The sequence below is a fragment of the Micropterus dolomieu genome, linkage group LG08 (assembly GCF_021292245.1).
Source record: "Micropterus dolomieu isolate WLL.071019.BEF.003 ecotype Adirondacks linkage group LG08, ASM2129224v1, whole genome shotgun sequence".
NCBI lineage: Eukaryota > Metazoa > Chordata > Actinopteri > Centrarchiformes > Centrarchidae > Micropterus > Micropterus dolomieu.
Genome location: NC_060157.1, coordinates 13,157,788 through 13,183,126, shown reverse-complemented (window position 1 = coordinate 13,183,126; position 25,339 = coordinate 13,157,788). Strand labels below are relative to the sequence as shown.

The 25,339-nt window shown below is 41.3% G+C and overlaps 1 protein-coding gene across 3 annotated transcripts in view; it reads left to right on the top strand.

Moving 5' to 3' along the window:
- Positions 1 to 25,147, top strand: part of LOC123975374 (prickle-like protein 2) — a 37,009-nt gene extending 11,862 nt beyond the window's left edge. For 2 of the 3 annotated variants that reach the window (XM_046056827.1, XM_046056826.1), the window contains exons 2-9: positions 14,726 to 14,910; positions 19,493 to 19,606; positions 19,729 to 19,866; positions 20,217 to 20,420; positions 21,171 to 21,357; positions 22,003 to 22,157; positions 22,252 to 23,053; positions 23,137 to 25,147. In XM_046056827.1, the coding sequence (XP_045912783.1) occupies positions 14,779 to 14,910; positions 19,493 to 19,606; positions 19,729 to 19,866; positions 20,217 to 20,420; positions 21,171 to 21,357; positions 22,003 to 22,157; positions 22,252 to 23,053; positions 23,137 to 24,089 (2,685 nt within the window). In that variant the 5' untranslated portion in view covers positions 14,726 to 14,778 and the 3' untranslated portion in view covers positions 24,090 to 25,147. Of the gene's footprint in view, positions 1 to 4,161; positions 4,246 to 14,725; positions 14,911 to 19,492; positions 19,607 to 19,728; positions 19,867 to 20,216; positions 20,421 to 21,170; positions 21,358 to 22,002; positions 22,158 to 22,251; positions 23,054 to 23,136 lie in introns of those variants that run through there. The other variant, XM_046056828.1, reaches the window with a different exon arrangement.
- Positions 25,148 to 25,339: the final 192 nt, after the last annotated feature.

The window sequence follows — 25,339 nt, the reverse complement described above, 5'->3', positions numbered from 1 at the left end:
CCCTTAGACCCCCTGTCTCCTCACCTCCATTGTTATCCTTTTATCCTTTTTATGTTGCTCCACATAATCTCCATCTCACTTTCTGTCTTTTCTTTCACCAAGTCTTATTCCGGTGTCTACCCTCTATTAAGCTGTTTAATATATTTATTTCTCTTTCCAGCTTGGAAGCAGCTCCTATCACAAAATGAGTGGGTATCATAATTGCTCCTCTTATCCCACCCCGGCTCAGCCCACTGCTCTCTCTCTCTCTCTCTCTCACACACACACAGTCGTCTTCCCTGGTGCTGTGCTGTAACCCATTTAGGTGCGACGTCTTGTCGTTACCCTTCAGCTGCACAGACTCACCACTAATGACCACCAGGTTTTTCTCATTAGTTGATTATGTTTTGTGATAAAGCCTACAGCTTTGAGGTGTTGGCTGAATGGCTTTTAGGCTAATGGTAACTGATCACCTTTGTACACAGACCAAAATTGGTCCTTTTTTGCACTACTTGCATTGTCATGGCCGTCTATTATGCCCCACTGGATTCATTCATCCCCACGGACCAGCAAGTGTTTGTCTTGGTGAACGCCAATGAACTTTTCTGCAGAAGCCCACTTCATTGTGGCTGAGGTCAGAGGCCAGTAAATAAAAGGCTCCATCAGAGATAATGGTGGCGCCCACTGGTCTATATGTAATCATACACTTACCGGTGGCTGCCCAATATCATTTTTCTCTCAGCCTATTCCCGTTTTCCAATCATGGAGGTGATTCACACAGTTACAAGTTAGGAGGGAACACCTGCAGCATCTTCAGGCCGTCACATAACATGCATACACAGATTTGTTCCTTACAGAATCCTTGTCGGGTTTTGACTTGATCTATTGAGATCTGATCGATTTGTCTCATTGTCTGCTTCTTCACAGTACTGTCACAGCCAATTTATACTTCTTTGTTCGCTTTAGAACGACTGGCGTGAGTCATTGCATGTCCATTGTTGATCACAAAAGCACTGTTTTAAAAAAAAAAACAGGCTACAACACTGACGGAGGGTGTCAAATGAATCATGCCTTCAGTGGCTACTCTCTCTACTCTTTTGACTTTTGGGATGGTACCCAACTCTACATAGTCAATACTGGATTCCCTTTCTTTAAACCCAAGGATTCAGTGGAAAACAGATGTTGGTGGTGGTGGGTTTTCCACTAGAGAACTCTTTCTTTATTTTTGTTTTTTTCCCCGAGTACAACATCTTTTCAGAGCACACTGAGCTATCTTCTGTGCTTTTTGTTTACAGCACAATGATGCATGAACCCGTGGTACTGAAGCAATATTTAAAACAACCCTCAGCCCATTTCAAATTTCTAGGGTCCATCTACTGTTTCTTACAAAATAGCATGAACACTTAGGAATAGGACTCGCTCCATTTTCCAGTGTACCACTCATGCTTCATCATGCTACCCCTTCATGGCTGAGCGTTCCAGGAACAAAGCGGTCCAGGAACATGAGCTCAGACAACTCATCTCCAGACTGAACACCAAAAGACATCTCTTTCGTATGCACAGCACTTTACACATACATGGGGAGCAGTAAATTCTTCCCATATGGCAGCATCCACACATTTGTCAGCCCTTCTGTGTTGTTTTTTTAAAAAAAAGTTTGCGGCCAGCTCGCTGCCAGTAAAACAGAGATAATGGAAATGTATTGAGATTTATAACATTAATTCGGGAAAGAGCGCTGCGATTGTGAAATTCACACTGCTGTAACATCAAAGTCAAGTTGGTATCAATCATAGGTGTCAGAAAAGAAAAAGGCTTTCTTTACTTAGCCCTGAATAAATTACCTCTTTTATAATTCATCACATTAGGAGTGTGTGGATACTGCTGTTTCATATGTGTGTCATTGTCAGTGCTGGACCCATGAGGGTAGCTCTATGTTTCATATTAATACTTTTTTTAATTATACTCGCCAACTGATAAAGTAACATAATGTAATATCTTTTTTTTAGTTTTTTAAAAAGATATATAAATATTTTTTGCCTTTAATAGATCAAGTCGAAGAAAGACAGGAAATGCGGGGGAGAGAGAGGGGGACATCAAAAAGGCCGCAGGTCGGATTGTAACCTGCAACACTGCGACAAGGACTCATCTGTAGTACATGGGGCTTGTTAAAAAAAAATTAAAGGTTCCTCTCAGGATCATACAGTATTTGTAGCATAGAAATCTAATAAATATCTGTTTAGTAAGCTGACATGAAAGATCTCTTAAAGATGTTTCTCATTGCTGTGAGTGCCTTATATCGTCTCCCTGAAGGGGGTTTCTCAAATTCATTAAACAACGGATGTTAACTATTAATGTGGCTTTCCTCCTGGTTTGTGTGGTGTACATCTCCACCAACTGTCTTTGGGGTTTCAGCATAATCTTGCTGGTTGACTATTTTTGTGAGCTTGCTTTTGCTCCTAGCCCCTAAATTTCCGTACCAGCATGTGATGTTGTAGGAAATTATGCTTTCCACTAGACTGGTCTGAGCCATCCTCAGGACTTCTTTGCTCACGTCAAAGCTATTTAATGTCCTTAAAAGAAACAATCTTTGCATTGCCTTTTTAAAGATGTAGCAGATGTAGATGTTTTCATTAAAATTTAAGTTTGTGTCTAAATTCATTCCTAAATATTTAATACTTCATCTCTACAGCTTGGCCCTCGATTATACACACATTGCTAGCCCACCACTATTGTTAATGAGTTCCTTGGTTTTATGAGCGTGTAAGAGCAATGCACTCTTATGACATCATGTTAATAGATTACTGCAGTGTTGTATAAATCTAGCTGCATATATTTCAAGCCAAAAAAGCTGTTGCTCAAATGTGTGACGTTTTATTTAGTTTGGGGAGAATTTATCAAAGAAGGAGACTGTCCTCCCAAGAAAAACGACAGCATCAGTTGTTCCAGCAAATGTCCCAAAACATCAAAAGCAGCCGAAGGAATTATGATGGGACAAAGGAGGAAATCATGTCACATTATTATAGAGCGACAAAGTCCGTGTAGAGAAGTAGTCTGGGTGGATGGATGGGTCAACAAAATATCAGACTTTGCAATGGGAGGCTGCCTTTTGTTTCCTGTTTCTTTTAACTATGACTAACCATAACTACTTGTTTATTGTTGTAATCATGGCAACGTCGTTTTTGTGCCTAAACCTTAACTAAAGCTTTGTTGCATCATATAACAGTGATGTCTCTGGCCAACAGGGGTGTCTGATCAGAACATACTCGTGTCATTCTGCATAGTCCAATTATGTGTTTTGTTGTTTAATTTGGAGAACTTGTTGCAAAGATGTATTTAAGCATGAAAACTTGAGAAGGGACATTGTTTGGGAGAAAGGGAGGAAATGGTTTCAGTCAAACACGCACCTAGTGTTTGAACCATTACATAAGTCAAAAGTTACATAAGAACCAATGTAGCATTCTTCACCACAGGTTAAATTGCAAAATAACATAGTGCTTTGATTCAACCATAAAACACAGAAGTGACTTCCCCGTTGCTCTATCCCTGGAATCCATCAAAGTAATGGAGCAATCTGGCAACACAACAACCAATTTAAGGGGTTCAAGCCCTTTTCCCTCACAGCATCAAGACGGCTCAGGGATTATGCCCGACCTCTTAACGCTACGCTAAGGCTTTCGGTGCTTTTACTGCTAAAGTGTTGTTGCATCACGGGAAAATGGCACAGCTATATGTGTTCAACTCCTCTCTGCCATGGTGTTTCATGAGGAGAGACTAGTGGGAGGACGTGTAAAAATGCATAGCAACAGACTCTTTCTCTCCTGTTCTCTTCTCTCTCTCTCTCACTTACTCACACAGGCATATTAACACACACTGCACACACGCACATGCACAGATATAACACATACACACACATACACGTCTGCACAGATCTAACGCACATGTAACCCCCCAAACACAAGGCTCTGTGGAATAATAATGGCCCCATAAAAGATTACACCCTCAGGCAAATGATGTAAATGGCATCACACAACAGGAATTAGCCTCAGTTTGTGAATCACCAGCAGCAGCCGAGGGAGAACATGCGCCGCTGCCCGCCCAGCTTCACTGCTCGCACAGGTCATCTGCTCGGTCTTGAAACTGATCCACTCTGTGCTGGTGTGTGTGTGTGTGTTGCCATTTCAGACTCAGTCGCTCCTGAGGCAGCCCCACTGCTCCCCAGCCGTGCCTGTCATCATACCTGATCACACCTGTCCATCAGATAATTTGGTAAAACTCCCAACAAAGATGGCGAGTGCTTATGAATACAGGCAGTATCCATTTCCCTCGCTGAGACGCAGGATGGTGCCTGTGCAGCGGCGTAAGAGTGCGATTTGCCAGTTGAAACCCTGCAATTCTATTTCAGGCCATCCCACACACAGTGGGAGAGGAGCAGAAATGTGTCACCCTTTAATTACAGCTTTTCAGGTCCTTGTGATATTTTGTGCATCTGTAGGTAAGAGAGTCCTACTTTAGATTTCAGGAACACACATCCAACAATTAGCACATCTGGGATGTGTGTGTGTGTGCTTGAATTGGTTTGATTTAAGCATGTTGGTTTATTTGCCTTGTACATTTTGGCTCTACAGCTCAGCACATGAAAATTGGGTCTTTCCAGCTATTGATGACAACACCGTGTGAGCAGGTGCAGACGGCCAATTTGAGTGTGCGTTATGTTCCCAGTTCAATCGCCAGTATTGTCACCCACTCTGAGCTTTTCTCAGCCTGTTCTGCCAGCTGAACTGCGGAGCTTTATTCCTATAGGGTCAACCCCTTTCAATTAATTTCTTGTTAGTCCTGATCCAAATAAGCTGCAGTAAGAATTTAATCCTCATAACTGGATTATGAGCTGATTGGTGCTACGAGAGAACTGTTTGTTGTTGAAATGAAGGGTTACATAATTCTGGATTTGATGGCGTATTGACAGCTAATCGGAACCGGTCGGTTGTGTCGTTCAGAAATCTAACAGCATATGGGCTGGAGTGTCCTTGATAATGATTTTCCACGCAGAGCCTCAGCCGCTGAACATACACACACACACACTAACCCACACAAACCTTCCCTTCTGTGCACGTTAGGATTAAGAAACAAGATGGAGGAAGGAAGGACACTGAACTTGCTTGAAAGATGGCAATTTCAAAGAATTTCTTTTTTCCTTTCTTTCCACTCAGTGAGAGCTAATCTGACAAATATCTCTCTTATCTTCAGTCGCCGATACTGTCTTCCATCCTCCTCAAACACACTGACACACACACACAAACTATTTTGTCATCTCCTGCATCTGTATTCCTACATTTAGATAAACGAATAACATATTTCCCGTCGAGCCTCATGCTCGGTTGCCATGCTGTTATGTTTATGCTGTTTTCTCTTTCATCACATGAGTGTGTAGCTGAGAGTCGTGCAAGGGTTACTGAATTTACTCAACCAGCCTGACTCCATGGTGACCAGCTCTCGTGCCATTATCCTGTATGGATGGGTAGTGTGCTCTGGCACACTCGTTCCTTGCTACGTGAGATAATTCTCCTGTTGTTGGGGGATAGGCGGAAAAGACTGGAAGTATGAGGACTAGGAGGTTTAGGTGTGTGTAGGCAGTCTTTTGATTTTGTGGATGTGTGTCTACCCCTTTATTATTAATCGGGGATAACTGTGAGTTCAGCAGGGGAGGGGAAGGAGGCCAAGGGTTGACATTTTGGGCTGTTGTAAGTCCAGTAGGGAGGGTCACACACCAGCGTTAGTGAAGCAGAACGTTACTGTTTCAGTCCTGCCCACAGTGCTTTGTTGAGTCACCATGAATCTGTGAAAATGTATTTAAATGTTTGTGAAAGGGCTGACAGGAATGTCATCCACTTTTTAACTTCAAGATTCATCACACTGCATTTGTTTTTGTGACTGGGAGCGTTACTGGACGCGCTCACCCGGGGATGTCGATCCAAACTGTACCCGCTGAGCCATTGAAAGCCATTTGCATCAAGAATCCAGTCGAGGTGAAGAGGATGATACCAGATTTCATCCATCTGTTGTCCTGTAAAATTGATTATATCAGTCGATTATGTAAGTGAGGAATGAGATGAGCCAACAAATAGGTTTCAAAGTGCAGCAATGGGAGCCAGCATGAAGTATCAATATCAGTTGATGAAACCAACATTAATAAATGGATATCAAAGCATCTCAGTTGAAACAACTGATTTGTTCTGTAAAAGCAAAGCTATAATCTGATAAATATCCAAATCCTCTTGTTCCACTTCAAAACACCTCCAGGGGTTTTTTGTAGATGTGAAAGGCACTTAGGCAGATAATTACAATTAGTAATACTCTAAAAATTATTAGGAGACAATTTACCACACAAAAAGAATGTCTTCGAATGTTTTGTATGTTGAAAGATCACAGCAATGCATGTCTATTTTGATTCATCAGTTGGCATCTCTGGATATTGCATTGCCTTATCAGCTTCTGTCAAATTACTCAGTAAAGGAATGAGGACTGGTTTAACACGAGAGACATTGGACAGTCTATTACAGGACATCAAAAAAATCCACTTGCTTTTTATGCTCCTGCTGAGCTACACTGAAGCCTGTTTACCCAAAAGAGTTGCATTTCAATTTTTCAATGATTGACCTTTATGTACTTTGTCGCATCACGTATCTGTCTGCCACAATTCTCCCAATCTCACATTGTTGAATGTTTTGATGTTTTGCAGAGGGGGCCATGGGGCAAACTAAATCACTACCGTTTCTTTAACATTTGGAGCATGTTAACCACTACACACAGACACACATAGAAACAGAGTGAGCAGAAAATGTATGGGCTTTAATATTTCATCGGATTTGTGGAGTCTTTGAGAATGTGATGCTGTTGAAAGTAGTAAAGTACTGCCATTACCAATAGAGAGGAGTGAGGAACATGATCTAGAATCATTTGCATCTGATTTTAGTTGTTTTATGCACATAGGAAATAATTCAACAACATTGAAAAAACTGAACAGTGTTTGCTACAGCAGTTCCAACAGCCGGCATCTTTTGTTCCCCTTTTGTGTATTCGAGGGGACACAGAGGTGAAAGCATTCAGTTTAAAAGTGTTTACTCTTATTTTTTAATGTTTAAATTCAAAGCACTAGTTGATCTTGTTGATTGGAAATATACATGAACAGCACAATAAGCCCATGTCTGCGATATTTTTAGTTTTAAAAGGGGGAAATTGTAAATATAGAGAACCAGGGAATTTGTCAACCAAGAGCAATTCTAATTACCGCTGAAACGCTGTATAGCGGTAACAGATAAGAAGATGAAAAGTCAGCTTTACAGTATTTTTCCTGTCATGGGGCGCCTATAGTTGAATTTGATTGGTATTACTCTCACTGTGAAGTGTTAATAGAGCCTTGGTCAGGCTCTGTGCTTCAGCCGAGCACCTCCTCTCATGTCAGCTTTTACATAAATAAGAGCTTTTTCTCTCCATCACTCCCTCTTCTTCGCTTTCTCTCATGCACACCCACACAGAGCCTGTCAGAGGCACATGAGGATGGGAGGAGGAAGGAGGGAGGTGGGTGAAGCATGACACGTGAAAAAGGAAAAGCGTTGCTCTTAACACTGCATCTAGAGCCCTCTATCTATTGTTTTGCTGTGTTTTCTCCTCTCTCCTTCTGTTTCCAGATACCGTATGTATTCAAGAGTATTTTATTTTGCTGAAATGTGAGCTATTGTAAAGTTATACGCAGAGCCGCTTCTCTTTGTTCTCAAAATTACCCAATTACCCAAGATCTTCTCTCCTCTGGCATCGAGATGTCGATTAATCTCAGTTCATTTATGTGTAAATTAAGACACTGCTAATTGGATCTAACTTGAAGGAAAGCAAAATGTGGAAAAACTAAATTCACATTCAGTGATGGCTTATGATATGTAATACATGATAGGCATACAGCATGTACATTATCCATTATATAACCCTGCCATAGTGTATAAGACAAAAACACTAAAATGAAGATTCATGCTTCCCAACAAAGACGGTGTTCGAAAGAAAAATAAATTGCAGGTCTCTCTACTTTATTGTTAAATCAATAAGATCGTACATTTCTTCAGACACCAGTAAATGGGTGTTGTTCAAGACTTTTGCACACCAATCGGTTGCCACGGCAACTTGCAGAGTTTTTCCAGCTGACCTGCATTTGGCTGACTGCTGCCTCGACAAGGTACAGTTTGGATGAGTTGTCTTGTTTTCTCCTCTATCTGCAAGCCACTGGTTAAAATAGTAATCCTTTTGTCAAATAATTTAATTTCACAGAATAACAGAAATATTGACATTAATATTGATTGTGGATATTTGAGAGTTGTCAAGTAGGCACAGATTAATGAAATATATTGATATAGAAGCAAGGTACTTCAAAATGAGTGACAAAAATGTATTCCCCCCCCCCCTTGGAAGTTGTCATGTTTAATGTGGCTTTTTTGATCAACAGATGAAGAACTTTTAATGTCAAAGTGACTTCTAATACTAAATACATCTTTTACCCTCTTTGATACGACACACCTAAATCCTCACTGGTGCAACCAACTGCTTTTAGAAGTCACATAATTAGTAAATATACCTGTGTCTAGAAGGACAAACGTTTGGTGAGTCAATATCGTGACAAAACCTAAAGGAGCACCCTCAGGTAACTCAGGTTATGGATACAAGACAATATCTCAACTGAACATCCCTTTGAGTATGGCACAGCTGTAAGTCTACCTAGAGAACAGCGTCCTCAAAAACTAAGAGACCGTGCACCAAGGAGACAGGTGACCAAAAGACCTACAACAACACTTCAAAGGCTCATATTGGAGAGACTGTGCATACAACAACAGTTAACCGTGTGCTTTGTCACTCTCTCAGTTGCTTTATGGGAAGAGAAAATCACTTTACTTACTTTGACATTAAAGCATCTTTCTTTCTGTTGATCAGTGTCAAAAGAAGCCACATTAAATGTACTTTTACTCAGTGTTCTAAGACCATGTGACAGCAGTAAATTTCTGTCTGTTCGGTTCAGACAACATTCATATTTTACTGTAATGACTCATGCCTACAGTATGACCCCCACAGAGAGAGGTTATCATTCCTCTTCACATAGCCGTCGCAATAAAAACACGCTTGAAGTCACAAAATACAAGAAGGTATTTTTTTCCTCCTGAGACAAATGTCAAATATTTTTTGCTATTTTGTGACATCTGAGCCACAAAGTGGCACCCAGAAAGTGCCTCTGATGTTATTGATGCTAATTAGAATGTCATCATGGTTTAAAGGTTAAATACTGAATAGAAACCGGTGGGAAGTCAAGACAGCGTGTTTGTAATGATTGTAGACTACATGTTCAGCAGAGGGCAGAGAGTCTGTAGCTTTTTATTCTGGTCATTCACTCCTCCAGGTGATTTCACTGATTATTTCCTCCTATCTGGCTGAAAGTGTATCAATTGGTTGGATAGAATACCGACAATCTCTTGGTCCTGCAAGGCACATTATTGCCTATTTCTGCTGTAGACCGCTGTTAATTACGAGACCCGGATCCTTTCACAGCTGTGCTCAAAAACACTAAAACCCATCCCTGAATATTCCTTTAGTGAGCTTTCCAATTAATATTTCATTATTTTTTATAAAAATATATTTCGCTGAGGAGATTAAATGGATTAAACTTAAAGGGATAGTTCAGGGTTTTTGAAGTAGGGCTGTATGAGGAACAATGTATTACCTGCAGTAGATGGTGGTCGGAGATTCCCCAGTTTGGCGAAGCAGAGTTGTACCTGCACAGTAGCTAAGCAATGTGCTGCTGTGGACAGGGTCACCAGCAAAACAAATTTTAGCCACATAAAAGAAAGGCTCACCAAAAGAAAACAATATACGTTTAAGTCTGCTCTATATTATGAACATTTTCAGCACTTTACCTGGCTGTCAGCCATTTCCTTTGAAACTACATTTTCTCAACCGTAGAACTTTCGTATTCCTACGCATAAGCGCAACTTGGTCATTCACTGTATAATGCCGATCAGCTGTTTGGTTCAGAAAGCATTTGCGAGATCAGACTGAAATCACTGTCTCCACAGTAAACAGCATTTCTTTGTTGATGTCATAGTCACTCAATTAAATTTTATTTAATTTGTTGTCTCTTCCATAAACCACTGAAAGTCTGACCCAAACAGCTGGTCTCAGGCGGTGTTATGCGGTGTGCAGCCCAGTTGCACTTAGTACACATAGACTGTATAAAAGAAGTGGACGTAGCCACCGTGGTGTCACCCATTGGTTTGTGGATTAACGTTTTGAGCCTGGAGTTTGGCAATTTGGCCGTCGCCATCTTGGCCTTTAGCAACAATATCTGGATGAGATGGTGGCGCTAGCTCAGTTAGCAAGGTGCATCCGTAATTCACGTCAACTGTATTATTAACCATGATGCTAATTTTGGCTAGCGAAAAACAGGCTTAAAACACAATGGTTTAATTCACGTCTTATTAATTTTTACTGATCGGTTGCTGGTCTTAATTATTAAAAATGTTTTATTCTTACATTCTTAATGTTTTTTAACTCATGTCTTATTTGTGTGTCTGTTTTAATTATGTTTACTTATGTCTAATGTTTTATCTTTAAACTATTATCATTTTAGAGGCTGCAACTTCCATGATGGCTCACGCTCTGTGCAGCACATTGTGCTTCCACCTGGAATGAAATGTGCTATAAAAATAAAGTTTTGCTTGCTTGCTATTTACCAATTGTGGGTTTAAGGGTCCCAGGAAGGCAAACACATTACAAAAATGTTGAAAATTACAAAATAGAGAATACTGAAATATTTATTTTCTACCCAAATATATTTCCACTTATTTCTGAAGCATGAATTACCCAAAAGTATGCCTCCTCCAGGAAACAGAAGTTCACAACTTGTCTCTCCTCTCTCCTTGTGTTGCTGGGGAAGAACAGAGGAGTGTGTTATGACTAACCAGTCGGCCTGGCGAGTGTGTATTACATCAAAAAGTCACACACTCATCAGCAGCCTTCTGTACCAGCTGAATGTGCATTCAGTCAAAAGTTAGGGTGTAAAGACAACTCATTACATTGAAACAGTTTGACACTAAAGCTGTGTTTTTGTTTAACAATGCACAGTAGAGACCTACAGTACATCTTAATAAGTGGGGTGTGAAGGGACCATTAATCGAAGCACTGGTGCACAAAGTGATGCTGTCATTCCCTTGATCTGTGTGCGCAAAATGAATTTTACATGCTTCACAATGGTTTTACTAATAATACTGGGCTAGGGAGAAAGAAGTCTAGCCTCCCCTATCTTACAACACAACAACCAATTGGCTATTTTATAGTTGTAGTCTCTCTACAACATAACATCACACAAAACTGACTTACTAAAAACAAGGTAATGGACTCATACCTTTTTCACAGCAGACATTTTGACTCGTCATTGCAGGTGCCCCAGTAAGCCACATCAGTCAGCATGCACAACACCATTTACCCAGCCATCATTAATGTAATCTGTGGTTTTCCTTCTTTTTCCGGGACATTAAAAATGTAACTTTTTGCTCATAGATTTTCTTTAAGTAAACTTGATTTATTTAAAGGAATATTCTAGCATTATGGGAAACACACTCTTTCTTACCTGGAGTTAGAGGATGAGATCGTCTCTGTAGTCAGAAGCAGCTCTGTGACACGTTTAGCCTAACTTAGCACAAACACTGGAAACAGTGGGAAACAAATTAGTCCTCCCAAACTCTGTCATATGTGCACACTGTATCTTGTGTATTAATACTTGTAAACATAGAAAACAAGACATTGTTGCTTAATGAGTAGTATGATTATACAAATTGGAGCCATGTCTTAACAAACAACAACTGGGCTATGGAAGTGAACATGAGCATCCTCTTGAAAGCCCTGTTGCCAGCTTTGCACACTTTCCTATATCTGAACAAAACCCTCCAGTTGATCCTTGAGGTATTGTGTCTAGCTTGTTTGCATACACAATGCAACATGTAAATAAAGCAATTGTGGAGCTCATGCAAGTCATATTTTTCTTTTCTTTTCATGAATGGTAGCTGTGTTTTCCCCTGCTTTCATTCTTAATGCTAAGCTAGGCTAAACCCGACCTGTCTCCCTTCTGGATGGAGAGGAATCAGTTAGAGATGTTCAGTTGCCTACACATACGAATGAATCTTTAACACATTAAACTGACTATACTGAATCACTATACACACTACACTACTTTCTGATTAAAAGCTGACTGACAAACTGCAAAATCCACAGAAACAATCATGGTGGGAAACCTCTGTTGGTAGGTTCAGGTGTTGATAGGTGCCTGCTGAGCTATTAATATTATAAACAGTACTATTTTAGATCTAGTTTTGTACTGAACTGAATAGTGTGAACCATCAGCAACAGGCTTAACTTATTACAGAACTGAAGACTGTCAGAAGCAGCAGCTTTCAAAAAATTTAATAAACAATTCAGTCAGTGACTAAGAATTTTTTAACTTATAGGAATAGTTTGACATTTTGGCCACGTGACCCCCCATAAAACCATAAATTGTCATTTTTACAGTTTTTGTACAAATTAAACAAGATGTTACATTAATAATTAATGAGTTGTTGTTACCTTTAGACAGAGTCAGTCTAGCGGTTTGCCTCCTTGTTTGCTCTCTTTATGGTAAGCTAAGCTAACCGGCTGCTGGTTATAGTTTCATATTTAAACATTCAGACATGAAAAGGCTGTGCAATTAAAACTAATGCCAGCTTCCCTATGACCCAGACAGTTTTTCAGTTTTTAGTTCTTCAGCAGCTCACTGATCTGATTTCATTTTGCTAATATATGTCACATTTGAACGGATGTCTAACTGGCGCAACAGGCTGCAGGTTCCCCACAGGCCCACTCTTATTCAGCCTCCATACTCTAATGAAGACCAGCCTCGGGCCAGGCTAGAGGCCCAAGGTTACATACCTGTGATCTCTCCTCACAAAGAAATCAGCAGCACCCATCTTAGAGAGATAAACAGTACTCAGCTCTGCTTGGATGGAGGCTGACTCACTGGCTCAGTCTGTGGAAATGTCTGCTGTTCCTTGGCCACTGCTTAAGCTCTGTTTTTCTGTTATTTCTAATCCGCGGGAAATGGTGTTGCTGTCTGAAAATGCCCGAAAAGGCCTTTCTTATAGTTTAGGAGAAATCATTTTGAATCAGAAATGTCAGGGCCTGTTCACACTTTCTCACCAACCATCATGCAGTGTTGTTTATGTCAGAGAACTGCTATGACCTTGATAGATGACCTACAGACACAGAAAAACCATCTGTGCTGGCATGCCTACATTGATCAGATTGTCTGTGATTATATCACAAGAACCTCTGCAAGTTTATTAGTCACTGTGGGTTCAAATTTATATTAGATTCTCACATTGTTAGAAACCATGTTTGTTTCCTTCCACTTTGCACTAATTGAGTATCTCTCCACTGATAGACTTATCTTTCAAAATAACAAGCCATGATATGTAAACACAATTCATTGTCCTCTAGTTGCTGGCTTACTAGATATTCTAGTTCCCTGTAAAATTAGTTGCAATTCATTTTAATACTTTGGTGTTGGTGCAATACCTAGTCCTGTTAATTATTCATGTGTCAGTAATGTGTGCAGCTGTTCCCCTCTCAGATAGAAAGGAGGAGGAGAATATCAAATCGATCTCTTATCCATACACTCAAGTAAAGCACTGAATGCAGATACATTCACAGGTGTCTGCTGATAGTAATGTTTTGTGACTGCGTTGTTAATTGTTATTTTTTAATATATAAAGTACTGTGACTGCATTTTACAGCTCTGAACCACTCATATTTTCATAGCTCTAGAGATGGCAATGTCGGTCTGTCAGTTAGTTGGTCCAGACTGAAATATCTACTACTACTATTGGATGGATTGTTACCAAATATGGTATGGACACTCATGGTGGTCAGAGGATTAATCTTAATGACTTTGGGATTCCCCTGACTTTTCCTCTAGTGTAACCATGAGGTTGACATTTTAGTTTTAAGTGGCATGTCTCGACTACTACTGGATGAATTGTTATGAAATTATTTTGTACAGACATTCATGTTTCTTAATGACTTTTGTGATCTCTTGACTTTTCATCTAGCACCATCGTCAGGTCAATATAGTTTATTTGGTTAATGACCAAACCTGCAAAACTAATGGGATTGCCATCATCCGTGTGTTTAGTGCTAATTAGCCAATGTTAGCATGCTAACATTTTAAACTAAGTTGGTGAACATGGTAAAATATTATACTTGCTAAACATTAGCATGTTAGAATTGTCATTATGGGCATGTTAGCAAGCAGACGTTAGCATTTAGCTCGAAGCACTGCTGTGCCGCTATAGCCTTAGAGAGCCGCTAGCATAGCTGTATATACATAGCCATGTTTTGATATACCTTCAGTGCATTTTACAAATCTGTACCACTGATGTTTTACTTTCCTTCCAATATGTGAGAGCAAGGGAGAAAAGTGTAGTTCATAACATTAATTTTTTCTATAGCCCTGGTGCACCTTATGTTTACACGCTGAGAATCTAAATCTAGTTCCACATACAGCCTGGAATACTAATAAGACCAATACCCCATTTTTGCCATCTCCCATTTTTTTCTCTGTTTGCTCAATCTCCTTGTCTCTCTTTTTTTATTTGAATCTTCCTTTCTGCCTCCTTCTCACTCTCAACAGGAATACCTGTGTCCACTGAAGCAGTTTGTGTAGAGGAGCATGTTGTGACAGCCATGTCTCTGGAGATGGAGAAGACCATCACCAAGCTAATGTACGACTTCCAGAGAAACTCCACCTCTGATGATGACTCTGGATGTGCACTGGAGGAATACGTCTGGGTTCCCCCTGGCCTCAGTCCTGAGCAGGTACACAGCCTCCACAATCTGCCCTTTCAAGTCAGATATTCTACCCACATGTTTGACACCCCTTTCACGTTGCCCCTAAGTGCTTTATTAGCTAATGCTTATTTTTGGTCGGCACAGCCAGACCGGATCGAATTAATCCGAATCAGTCAGAAGAATTTAATTATTTGGATGATAAAGTATCTGTGGCATATACCTAATAATCCTAAGGTGGAAAATTCACTGATCTGAAAACAAGACAATGGATCCCCTTCATGGTGTTTTAGTCTCTTTAGGGTTGGAAGCGTAGGCTAGGGAAGGGCCGGGATGATATACAAATCACTGAGACTTCACTGTCAGGCATTTCGTGGAAGAGTAATTGTAAAGACATTTTTCAGCTGTCAGTGTTTAAGCTGACACTGTGTAGGAACCAAGTTCACTACCAGACAGAATGACAACCATAACCAAAATCATGAAAAGGAACCACAGACTGATTAGCTGATTGCAATGTATGAAGAACAGATGTGAATCAATGACTGAATTAAGCAAATGTTGTCTGAATCACTCCGTTGTCAAAATTTGCAATTGTGTATTAATCATCATTTTATATATTCAGATGTATAGGGTTATGTTTATACAGGTGGATTCCAATTTCACATAAAGCAATAAGCAGTTTCCCTGATCAAAATCAAGAAAATGATTAGGACATTTTTCTAAAAATACAAGAGTAAAATGTCACTTTAGAACTGTTAACATATTGTAATTTTCCCATTTCATGATGCTTTTGGTATGCTAAGCCACAATTTGTTCTGTATTTTAGTGTATCCTTGCATATTTAAACCCAGAGGAATGGAAGTAATTTGAGTTGAATGTTTGGATGAATCTAAATGAAAATACGTCCAGGTTTCACAATTGCCTGTCTGGACTCATCTGCAGTTTAAATGCTTTTTAATTGCATACATGATTAAGCTAATGTAATTAACTGTGCACATCCAGAGAAAGATATTTCCTCATGATGTTTCAGTTTTGTCTGTGGTTTTCATCAGTTCTGACGATAAGATAAACACAACTATATTGTGTATAAAAAATGGTGTCTTTATTTAGTAAGGTCAGCACTCTGATGCAACAGAGCTCCTAAGGAGCTCCTCCTAGTGCTCCGTTAACAGATGACAGGCTGGGCTGATCACAGTCATTTTCTCGAGTCAGCCATCTTGACAGGATACTGAAAGAGCTTGCAGCCTCTCTTATCCAACAGGGGGTGCCGGCAATTGTAGCTGCCTGTTGCTTTTTCAATGGACTTGAATGTAATGATTTTTAACCACGTCACTTTGTGTTTCTCTCTACACAATTTCATTTATGTAACTTGCATTTTAAAAGAAAATAACCATTTCACCTAGGGCAGTCAGAACTCCAAATTATTGTTATTATTACGTTGTACATTGTACTTGTACAGCGTCTTTCAAGTCCTCTGACTACTCAAATCACTTTTACACTAAGTCACATTCACACACTGATGGCAGAGGCTAAGGTGCAAACTGCTCATCAGAAACAGAAATTAACATTCAACAAACACACTGGTGGAACAGCCATCGGGAGCAATTTGGGCTTGAGTATCTTGCTCAAGGACACTTCAAAATGCAAACTGGAGGAGCTGGGGGATCAAACTGCCGATCTTCTGATTAGCGGGCGACCTTGTTGCCCACAGCTGCCCCATTAAAGAGGTCATATTATGCGTTTTGGCTTTTTCCCTATATTATATTAGTTATATAGTTATATACCTTTTTTGTGCATGTAATAGGTTTGCAAAGAGAAAAAGCCCAAAGCCCACCCCAAAGGGAGTTCCCATCTCCCACAGAAAACAGTGCTCTGAACTGCCTGAAAACAGCTCGTTTGTAGTCCAGCCTTTTCCCTTTGATCCCTGTGACGTCACAGCGAAATACGCGTCATAATGGTCGCCTAGCGGCTAGTCCGACACACCCTCAAAAACACCGGTGGAAAAACACACTGAGCTGCAGCACACAGTGACAAGATGTCTGTCTGCTGCCACTCCTCTCCCTTCCAAACATTAGCTACCCTCCAAGCAGACAATGAACATAAAGTTGTTACTGTGATGTAGAGACAGAACTCCGTTAATTTATGGATTACAGATACATTTGTTACAGATTAATAACTCACCACTCTGAAACTCTTGCTCCAGTCTATGTTGCTAAGCTGCTTAGGGGAACATACACAGCAGAACTGAAGCTGTGTTTACTGGTTTTTCAGGGCCGCCCTACTCTGCATCTGATTGGCTGGTAGTCCTTAACTAGGAACTGTGTCTGTGCAACTCCCAACAAAGATCTTTCAGAGGTTAGATGCATCACTCCATAGCCAAAACGGAGCGTTCAACAAACTGGGTGAAAAGAGGAGTTTCAGCAATGTGCAGTATGACAAAAATATGAAACCTGTTCTGGTACAACCCCTATATAAAACTGTGAACCTGAAAATGAGCATAATTCCACTTCAAGGTTCATGTGTGTCAGGATTGTCTTGTTGAAATGTTTGATTCCCCAAGTTTCTGACAAAATGGTGCCCCTGGCTGAACTATCTACTACTGACCATCTTCTGACCCAAGCAGATAGTAACTGTATTCATAAAAGATTATCTAAATAATTGTTGCAACACAACACGTAAAGGCATATTTCTCCCCTTTATCCTGCTTCATTATCTAACTGCTGTATAGTATCTGGTGTCAATTGAAGTTATTTTAAGAGAATACAAGATTTGGTAAGATAAGGCTTCCCATAAGTTGAAACAGAGCTACAACTAATAGTCAATTGATTAATCGAGCAACGTAAAATTAAATGACAACAATTTAGATTATCGCATAATTATTCTAGCTTCTCATATATGAAACTTCCTGGTTTTCTTTGTGGATTTTGGACTGTTGAAGATGTCATCTTGGGCTCTGTACATTTTTCACCAGACTAGAAACAATTAATTAAGTAATCAATATTCACGTTATTCTCCTCTTAAGGGGCAGTTTCTGCAGAGAAGTTCCTCATCTGAAACGGCCCTGACTGGCATATTAAGGCTCGGTGTCACCCTCCACGGCATAGAATAAAACAAATGGGTGGGTTATAGAGGGGCAGTACTCAGAGATGCTCTCCACCACTCTGATTATGTAAATTGTATCACAACAACTTTTGCAAAATAGATCTTTACACTGCTTTTTGTCAACGGCTGTTTTTCTGAAAATCAGAGACAAGTGACAAGATTGCTCTCCGTCCGTTGAGAGTTTACAACTCCAACACCAATCAAGGTTTTCTCTATTTCACCCGCTAGCATGCAAATACAAAAAGAGGTTTGGGCCATGACTACCTAGTTCTACTGCATCATGAATTCTAATTGCAATACTAGTATGGGCAACTGAGATTTCCCTTAAGCAATGTGAATATTAGCTGTTCAAAAGAACCTGATGCTACTCAAGGTTGTATCATCATCATCATCAGCAGCAGCAGCAGCAGCAGCAGCAGCACAGTGTTCATTGTGCCACACACTAATTTCCAGACACTCTTTCCCAAGAGCAGTGATGGTGGAGAGCAAAACAAAACCAAATTGTATAGGCATTAAGACTATGATAAATTCATTTGAAAGTAATTTCAGATAATTTAGGTGGATTTGTCACCATGAATTGATTAGATAAATCTCATTATGTAAACTGACTACATTTAACTCGGCATGATGGACATATGACTCAGTTACCACTGTGTTACTTAGTTCTATCATGCTTATAGCAGCTGTAATCAATATTTTTATGTTAAGAATGGATCACATAACGTACGTATCACTCAACTGCAGTTCCTGTCAGCTCTACGGAGTGTTTGAGCATCTGTTTTTATTTTCCAGCCACAAATGACCTGTTTTGGTTCACACTTACTGCTTTTGTGAGCCTTGTTTTGGACCAGATGAAGCAGCTGTTTTCAGTGAAAAAGCTTTAATAAACCCACTGTACACACCATGCCCAGCACCAAACGGCAGATAGACAAAGTTAGCGACTAGCATGCTGCAGCAGTTAGCAGCTAAAGACCCAGATTTATGTCAGGATCAGCGGAGACCAAAAACAGCGCTAAAAGGAGAGTGAATATTGAACTTACCCTCATCAGGTGGCCAGAAACATGACTTTAACTAAATTCTAATGTTACTTGTTTGCTGAATGTTTAGGTAACTGTTTGCTAACAGGTTTGCCATAGTAGGCCTATACATAATGATATGTAAGTGTTACCTACAGTTTGTCTATGAAGATTCTCAGTCATCCAGGTCATAGTTATCCAACAAAGTTAAAGTCAAGGGCAACTGGACTTGGTTGAAGATACTGGAAGACGTTTCGTCCCTCATCAAAAGGACTTCTTCAGTCTTCTTCATTCTATTCTCAGTTTGTTCTTGCCTTTGGATGAGGGACGAAACGTCTTCCAGTATCTTCAACCAAGTCCAGTTGCCCTTGACTTTAACCTTCGTTGGATACCTACAGTTTGTTTCCGCTGACACCAAGTGGCCAAAAAATCAATTAACGCAGGTTAAATATTAAAAAATATATGTGCAAACATATGTTTGATGTTTTTTTCAGGTGCATCAGTATTACAACTCCTTACCAGAAGAGAAGGTCCCCTATATAAACAGCCCTGGAGAGAAATATCGCATCAAACAACTGCTTCACCAGTTGCCACCACATGACAATGAGGTAAAAAAAAAGGGGGGGAACAACACAGATAATTTCGCATTTATACATGAACAGTTTATCTTTGTTGTTATGACTTCCAGTGGTTTTTATGATGATGCCTGATGATGAAGCGTATTGTTCAGGTGCGTTACTGTAACGCATTGGATGAGGAGGAGAAACGAGAGCTTAAGCTCTTCAGCAACCAACGGAAGAAGGACAACTTGGGCAGGGGCAATGTCCGTCCGTTCCCCCTCACCATCACTGGGGCCATCTGTGACAAGGTAAAATCAACAACTAGCCTTCCTTTTGCCCTCTTGTCCTCCATTTCACTTATTAAAGATATCAATGGCCAACCCAACAAGCTTTAAGGCTTCTGCCTGTCTAAAGAAATTGCATTTTCTATTTCATCTGTATAATTCAGCCCATTATTAAAATGATATTCTCAGTTTGTTCTTGCCTGGGCTTCTTTTTGATGTTTTATCAGATAGGTTAAACCGTTAGTAGAAAACATTTCATCTTGAAAAGATAATTCAGATCATATTTTTTCCCTTTCTTTCTTTCTTTTTCTCTCCTTTCCCTTGCCCTCCCCTCCCTTGCTTTCTCTTATTTCCTTTCCTCTCCTCTCCTACAGTGTGGTGGTCAAATAAATGGAGGGGACATTGTGGTTTTTGCTGCGAGGGCAGGTCATGGAAAATGCTGGCACCCTCACTGCTTTGTCTGCAGTATGTGTGAGGAACTGTTGGTGGATCTCATCTACTTTTACCAGGATGGCAAGATCTTCTGTGGCCGGCACCATGCCGAGAGGCTGAAGCCCCGCTGCTGTGCCTGTGATGAGGTGCGCCTGTCTGGGCCTGGAGCCCTTCACGGTTGGAAATGGCTGAATGGTTCATAGCTCAGGGACTTGGATGTGGTTAAAACTGGTCTGGAGAGAAAAGATTTCTTAGTATTCTTGCCGTGTCTCAGAATGTCTGCTTGTTTTCTAACCATAATGTGTGGCGAGCAGGCCTGAGATAACAATAATAACTCTGGCCACAGTGCTGTGTACTAATTGAAGTTGTTTGTATAAAATGCAGTAGACCAGGTGCCCACTTGTATTCCACTGGGGGACATTTTTATTTGATACATATTATGTGTTTCTTTAACTCATTAATATTTCCGTATAACTGACATAACATGCTTATCTGATATGACAGCTGATGACATTGGAGGATAGTGAGGTAAAGACATTTTTATAATAACAATAATTTTGGATATATTTGAAATGTTAAAATTAGCAATATATTTATAATATTTAAATGTAATAAAAAGACATTACAGTAGGATGCCTAGATCATCAGTTCCATTGGATTAATTGGAAACCCATGTACATGTACCGCTGTCCTGGGGGTAACATAAGAATATAATGAAAAGAGAATGTGATTTTTCTTCTTCAACAGCAACAATTCATCTCTGTAAAGACGTGTAGAACCAATTTAAAACCAGTTCAAATTCATCACTCATTTTACTTAACTCATTCTCCATTCAATTTCATGGAATCTCTGTGTAGAATATCCTCGCTGATGAATGTAATGTCTGGGTCACGCAGATAATCTTTGCTGATGAATGCACTGAGGCAGAGGGCAGGCACTGGCACATGAAGCACTTCTGTTGCTACGAGTGTGAGACCACCCTTGGCGGCCAGCGATACATCATGAAGGACGGACGGCCACACTGCTGCAACTGCTTCGAGTCCCTTTATGCAGAGTACTGTGACGCATGTGGAGAACACATAGGTACTGTAGGTTTTGTTTCTGCTGTCCTCTAACACATATGAACTGTTACCACAACACACTGACTTGTTTTTCTTACCCTAACATCATAGAAAACCTCTAACAGCTATTTATTGTAAGTGTGGGTGTTATCAGCTCTGTGAGCCTTGTGTGCCACAGCTGTGGAGAGGCGGAGTCAGTGCAGTGAGATGTGGATGGTTATTATCATCCCAAGCTCCAGTAACAGTGAAGGAGTGTGTTTGAGAGGATGCTCCCGTGTTGTATCCAGATGGGAGCTGTGAAAGATGATTACTTCCCCTAGCTGGGGAGCAGGGTTGGTGAAATGTAGTCGTGCTATCTTACAAATCGAGTGATCAAGCATGGGCATAGAATCCAATATGTTTTCATTTTAGGAGCTCTGTTTATGCATTAACTCCATTTCAGCACTAAAAGGCATATCTGGCAAAAATGAGCATAACCTACTGGCTAATGGCTAAAATCAGATTGTAGGCCGTGTTCATTGGCCACACAGACTTTGTAGAATAACATTTTCATAGTAGAGATAGCTGTCGTTACATTACCATTTTTAGGCAGTTAAGGCTATTTACTAATAAACTTGTTTCTGGGATGATATGAAATTATGTTAATGTTTTTCTCATCTTTCCAAAGGCATTGACCAAGGCCAGATGACATATGATGGGCAGCACTGGCACGCGACTGAGGAATGTTTTTGCTGCGCCCGTTGCAAGCGCTCTCTGCTGGGCCGCCCCTTCCTGCCAAAGCAGGGGCAGATTTTCTGCTCACGGTCCTGCAGCGCTGGACAGGTGGGTAACTAAAAATTTAGATTACAATATAACAGTATGTTTACATATTAGCAGTTTAATAATTGTACTAATATGTTTTATTTGAACCAATCAGGATCCAGATGAGTCTGACTCCTCAGACTCCGCCTTCCAAAGTGCCCGTTCCCGTGAATCCCGCCACAGCACAAAGATTGGGAAAAAGGAGCGCAGGAATGCTGAGCAGGAGCGGCGGAGTGCCGAGGCCCGCCAGTCGGCTCCTCCTCCCATGCCTGACCGTCTGTCTGCTGAAAGCGACCCCCTTTCTATTCAGATGGATCGTTTAAGCCTCTCCTCTAGCCAGACCCCAAGCAGGACACCTAACCGCACACCCAGCCGCACTCCGAGCCGTGCCCCGAGCCTTAACCAGGTTTGGATGAGTCGGGATGACCCCTACGTTCCGGCTGCCTATGAGGGCCCCCAGCGGGAGCCCTCCCCTACGCCAGCGCCTATACATCTGCTGGGTCAGTGTAACCTCAGACAGGGCTACAATCCCAACGCAAACGCTCATCCCCCAGCTCAGAGTCCTGCCAACCCAGTGAAGAGACCTGATTCCTGGGGTAAGGAACAAGGCAACGCTAAGAGGACCCCTATGGCTGCGTTGAGGGGCCACTCTTTTAATGAAAACTGGACCCACCACAGTCAGGACGAGTTCAGGCCCAACAAGCTACGCACCCAGATGAGCTTCAATGAGATGTCTAGCCAGAACCAGGGCTTTTCTGACAAGAGGAGCATCAGCCTGCATGGATTCCAGAGAGATGGCAGACCCCCACTGACCAGGAGGAACCCCATCACTGCAATGAGCTTCAATGAGCCTCTCACTCCACTAGAACAGACTCCTCGTGGATCCATGGACTCCCTTACTATGTCCAATGCTACAGGTACAGTAAATGATACGGTATGAAATAATATGATATAATGCCAAATGAATTAAAATGTGACATGTCATTTATGGTTGCAACAGGTAACTCTCTGGATGGGGGCAGTAAACGTCAGGAGCATTTGTCTAGGTTCTCCATGCCGGATCTGAGTAAAGACTCGGGTGTGAACGTATCTGAAAAGAGCAACATGGGCACCCTCAGCTCCTCAGTCCAGTTCCACAGCACTGAGTCACTGTCCTCCTCTCGCCCGTACAACAATAACATGTATGCTCCACTGAGAGTCGGCTACCCGCTACAGTACTGGGACGGCCCGCAGCCGCTGGGCTTTGATGGCAAAGGTCGTGTTGGGGTGATGGGCAGCAGTGGAAACCTGCGGATGGCTCCCATGAGCGACAGAATGCCTCGCAGACGCATCAATGGTCAGGAACCCGTGTCGCAGCAACAGCAGCCACAACAAAGACGTCGTAAACACCACCGCGGAAACCATGGTAATGGGCAGCACCGCAGTGGCCGCCACCACAAACGCTCTCGCCGCTCCCGCTCTGACAATGCCCTGCACCTGGTGGCAGACCGGCCTGCTCAAATGGTAGAGCTGCCCTACCGTCGCGTCCAGGAGGATTACGATCGCTTCCCCTCTGGTAATGCTGCTCGGGAGTTGTTTGGTCTGGAGCCAGGTGGGTGCAGACAGCAGCCCCACCGGCCCTGCCCCCGCACCACCTCCGATCTCACCCTGCAGAATGCTGGCTGGCAACCAGCGGGGCTGGGCGGGCCATGCTGGGGTGATGGGTACATGGAGGCTGCTGACCCCTGGTGCTCCAGCTGCTCCTCTTCCTCCGAGTCTGAGGGAGATGAGGGTTATTTCCTGGGTGAACCAATCCCTCGGCCTGTGCAGCTGTGCTACATCAACAACGAGGAGCTGCGCCATCGCTACAGCCCCTCTGGGATAGGTGGCCATCACGGACCTCTGCACGGACCGATTCATGGCCAGCTGCACACCCGCCAGAGGAGGAAGAGCAAAAACTGCATAATTTCCTAGATATAGAGATAATGAGATGGTGAGGGATGAGCAGGAGAGTGAAAGAAATGAGAGAGAGAGGGAGGTAAGGAGATGGTTAAAGCAACAGAGAGGTGGAAGAGAGGGAGTGGGAAGGTGAGAGTGAGACAGCTGACAGTGAATAGTGTGTGTGTGTGTGTGTGTGTGTTGGGGTTGAAGAGAGAAAAGGCCTATTTTTTGTGCTTGTGAGCTTACACAACTCTACACTGGGTAGTGTTTGTGTACACCTACACAGAATGATCTAATCATAAGAGGAAGCTCAGCTGACTTACACAACAGAAATGTTTACAGTGCTAGAGATCAACTCCTCTGATGGTACCAGGACGCACTGATGAATTCGACTACTAAATATACTGTGGTTGAGGTAAATAATATGATGTGTGTGCGTGTCTGTGCGTGTATCCATGTTACAGAGAGCTTGAACAATTCCTTTACAGTTTGAAAAGGGAAGTAAAACTGGGCAAAGTGCAGCGATCTGACTGTTCATGCTGCAGCTCAGTGATCCAAGCCTTGGGCAGTAAAACTTATTCTATGTGGACAAATCAGAAATTGTGTTGGGATAGTGAAAGTTACGTGCTAGATTCCAAGCTATGTCATTGTTTACCTCAGTGGAATCCAAATGCTGCTGGAATATAGTGTTGGCTCGCTAGCCCTGTTATCACCTTGTACAAATAGTCTGTTGAACTTTGTGCTCTACATAGCCAGCTCTCCATGCTTTACCAAGGACAGCCTCTGCTCCTTGACCATTCAGGCACAGTAACGTCAGGTATGGTCCCGTTTTCTCTTCTGCAACATGCTTTGTTTTTTGAGTTACCTATAGATGATTAAGAATAATTATGACAATATTAATGCTGACAATAATAATAATAATGCAAATAATAATGATGATAATATTAAAGAATAATATCTGTTAAATGTATATATAGTAATAAACTTAATAAAGTAATGGATGTAGTAATGTAAATGTAATGTACATATGGTCTTAAATATTTATATATTTTGTAACTAAAGAATCATTATTTGTATAACATGATGTAGAGATAGGGAGACTTGCATGTTAATTTGTTGTTGTTGTCTCATACTGAAAATAAAGTGTACTTCATTCAATAACCAGCAACTCGTATTCTGTAAGTTGTACTGAGGTTGTGACCAGAGATGGGCGAAGATCCAGCAAAATGTATCCTGTTACAAAATACTCCTTCAAATAAATATATCAAAATAAAATACAAAGT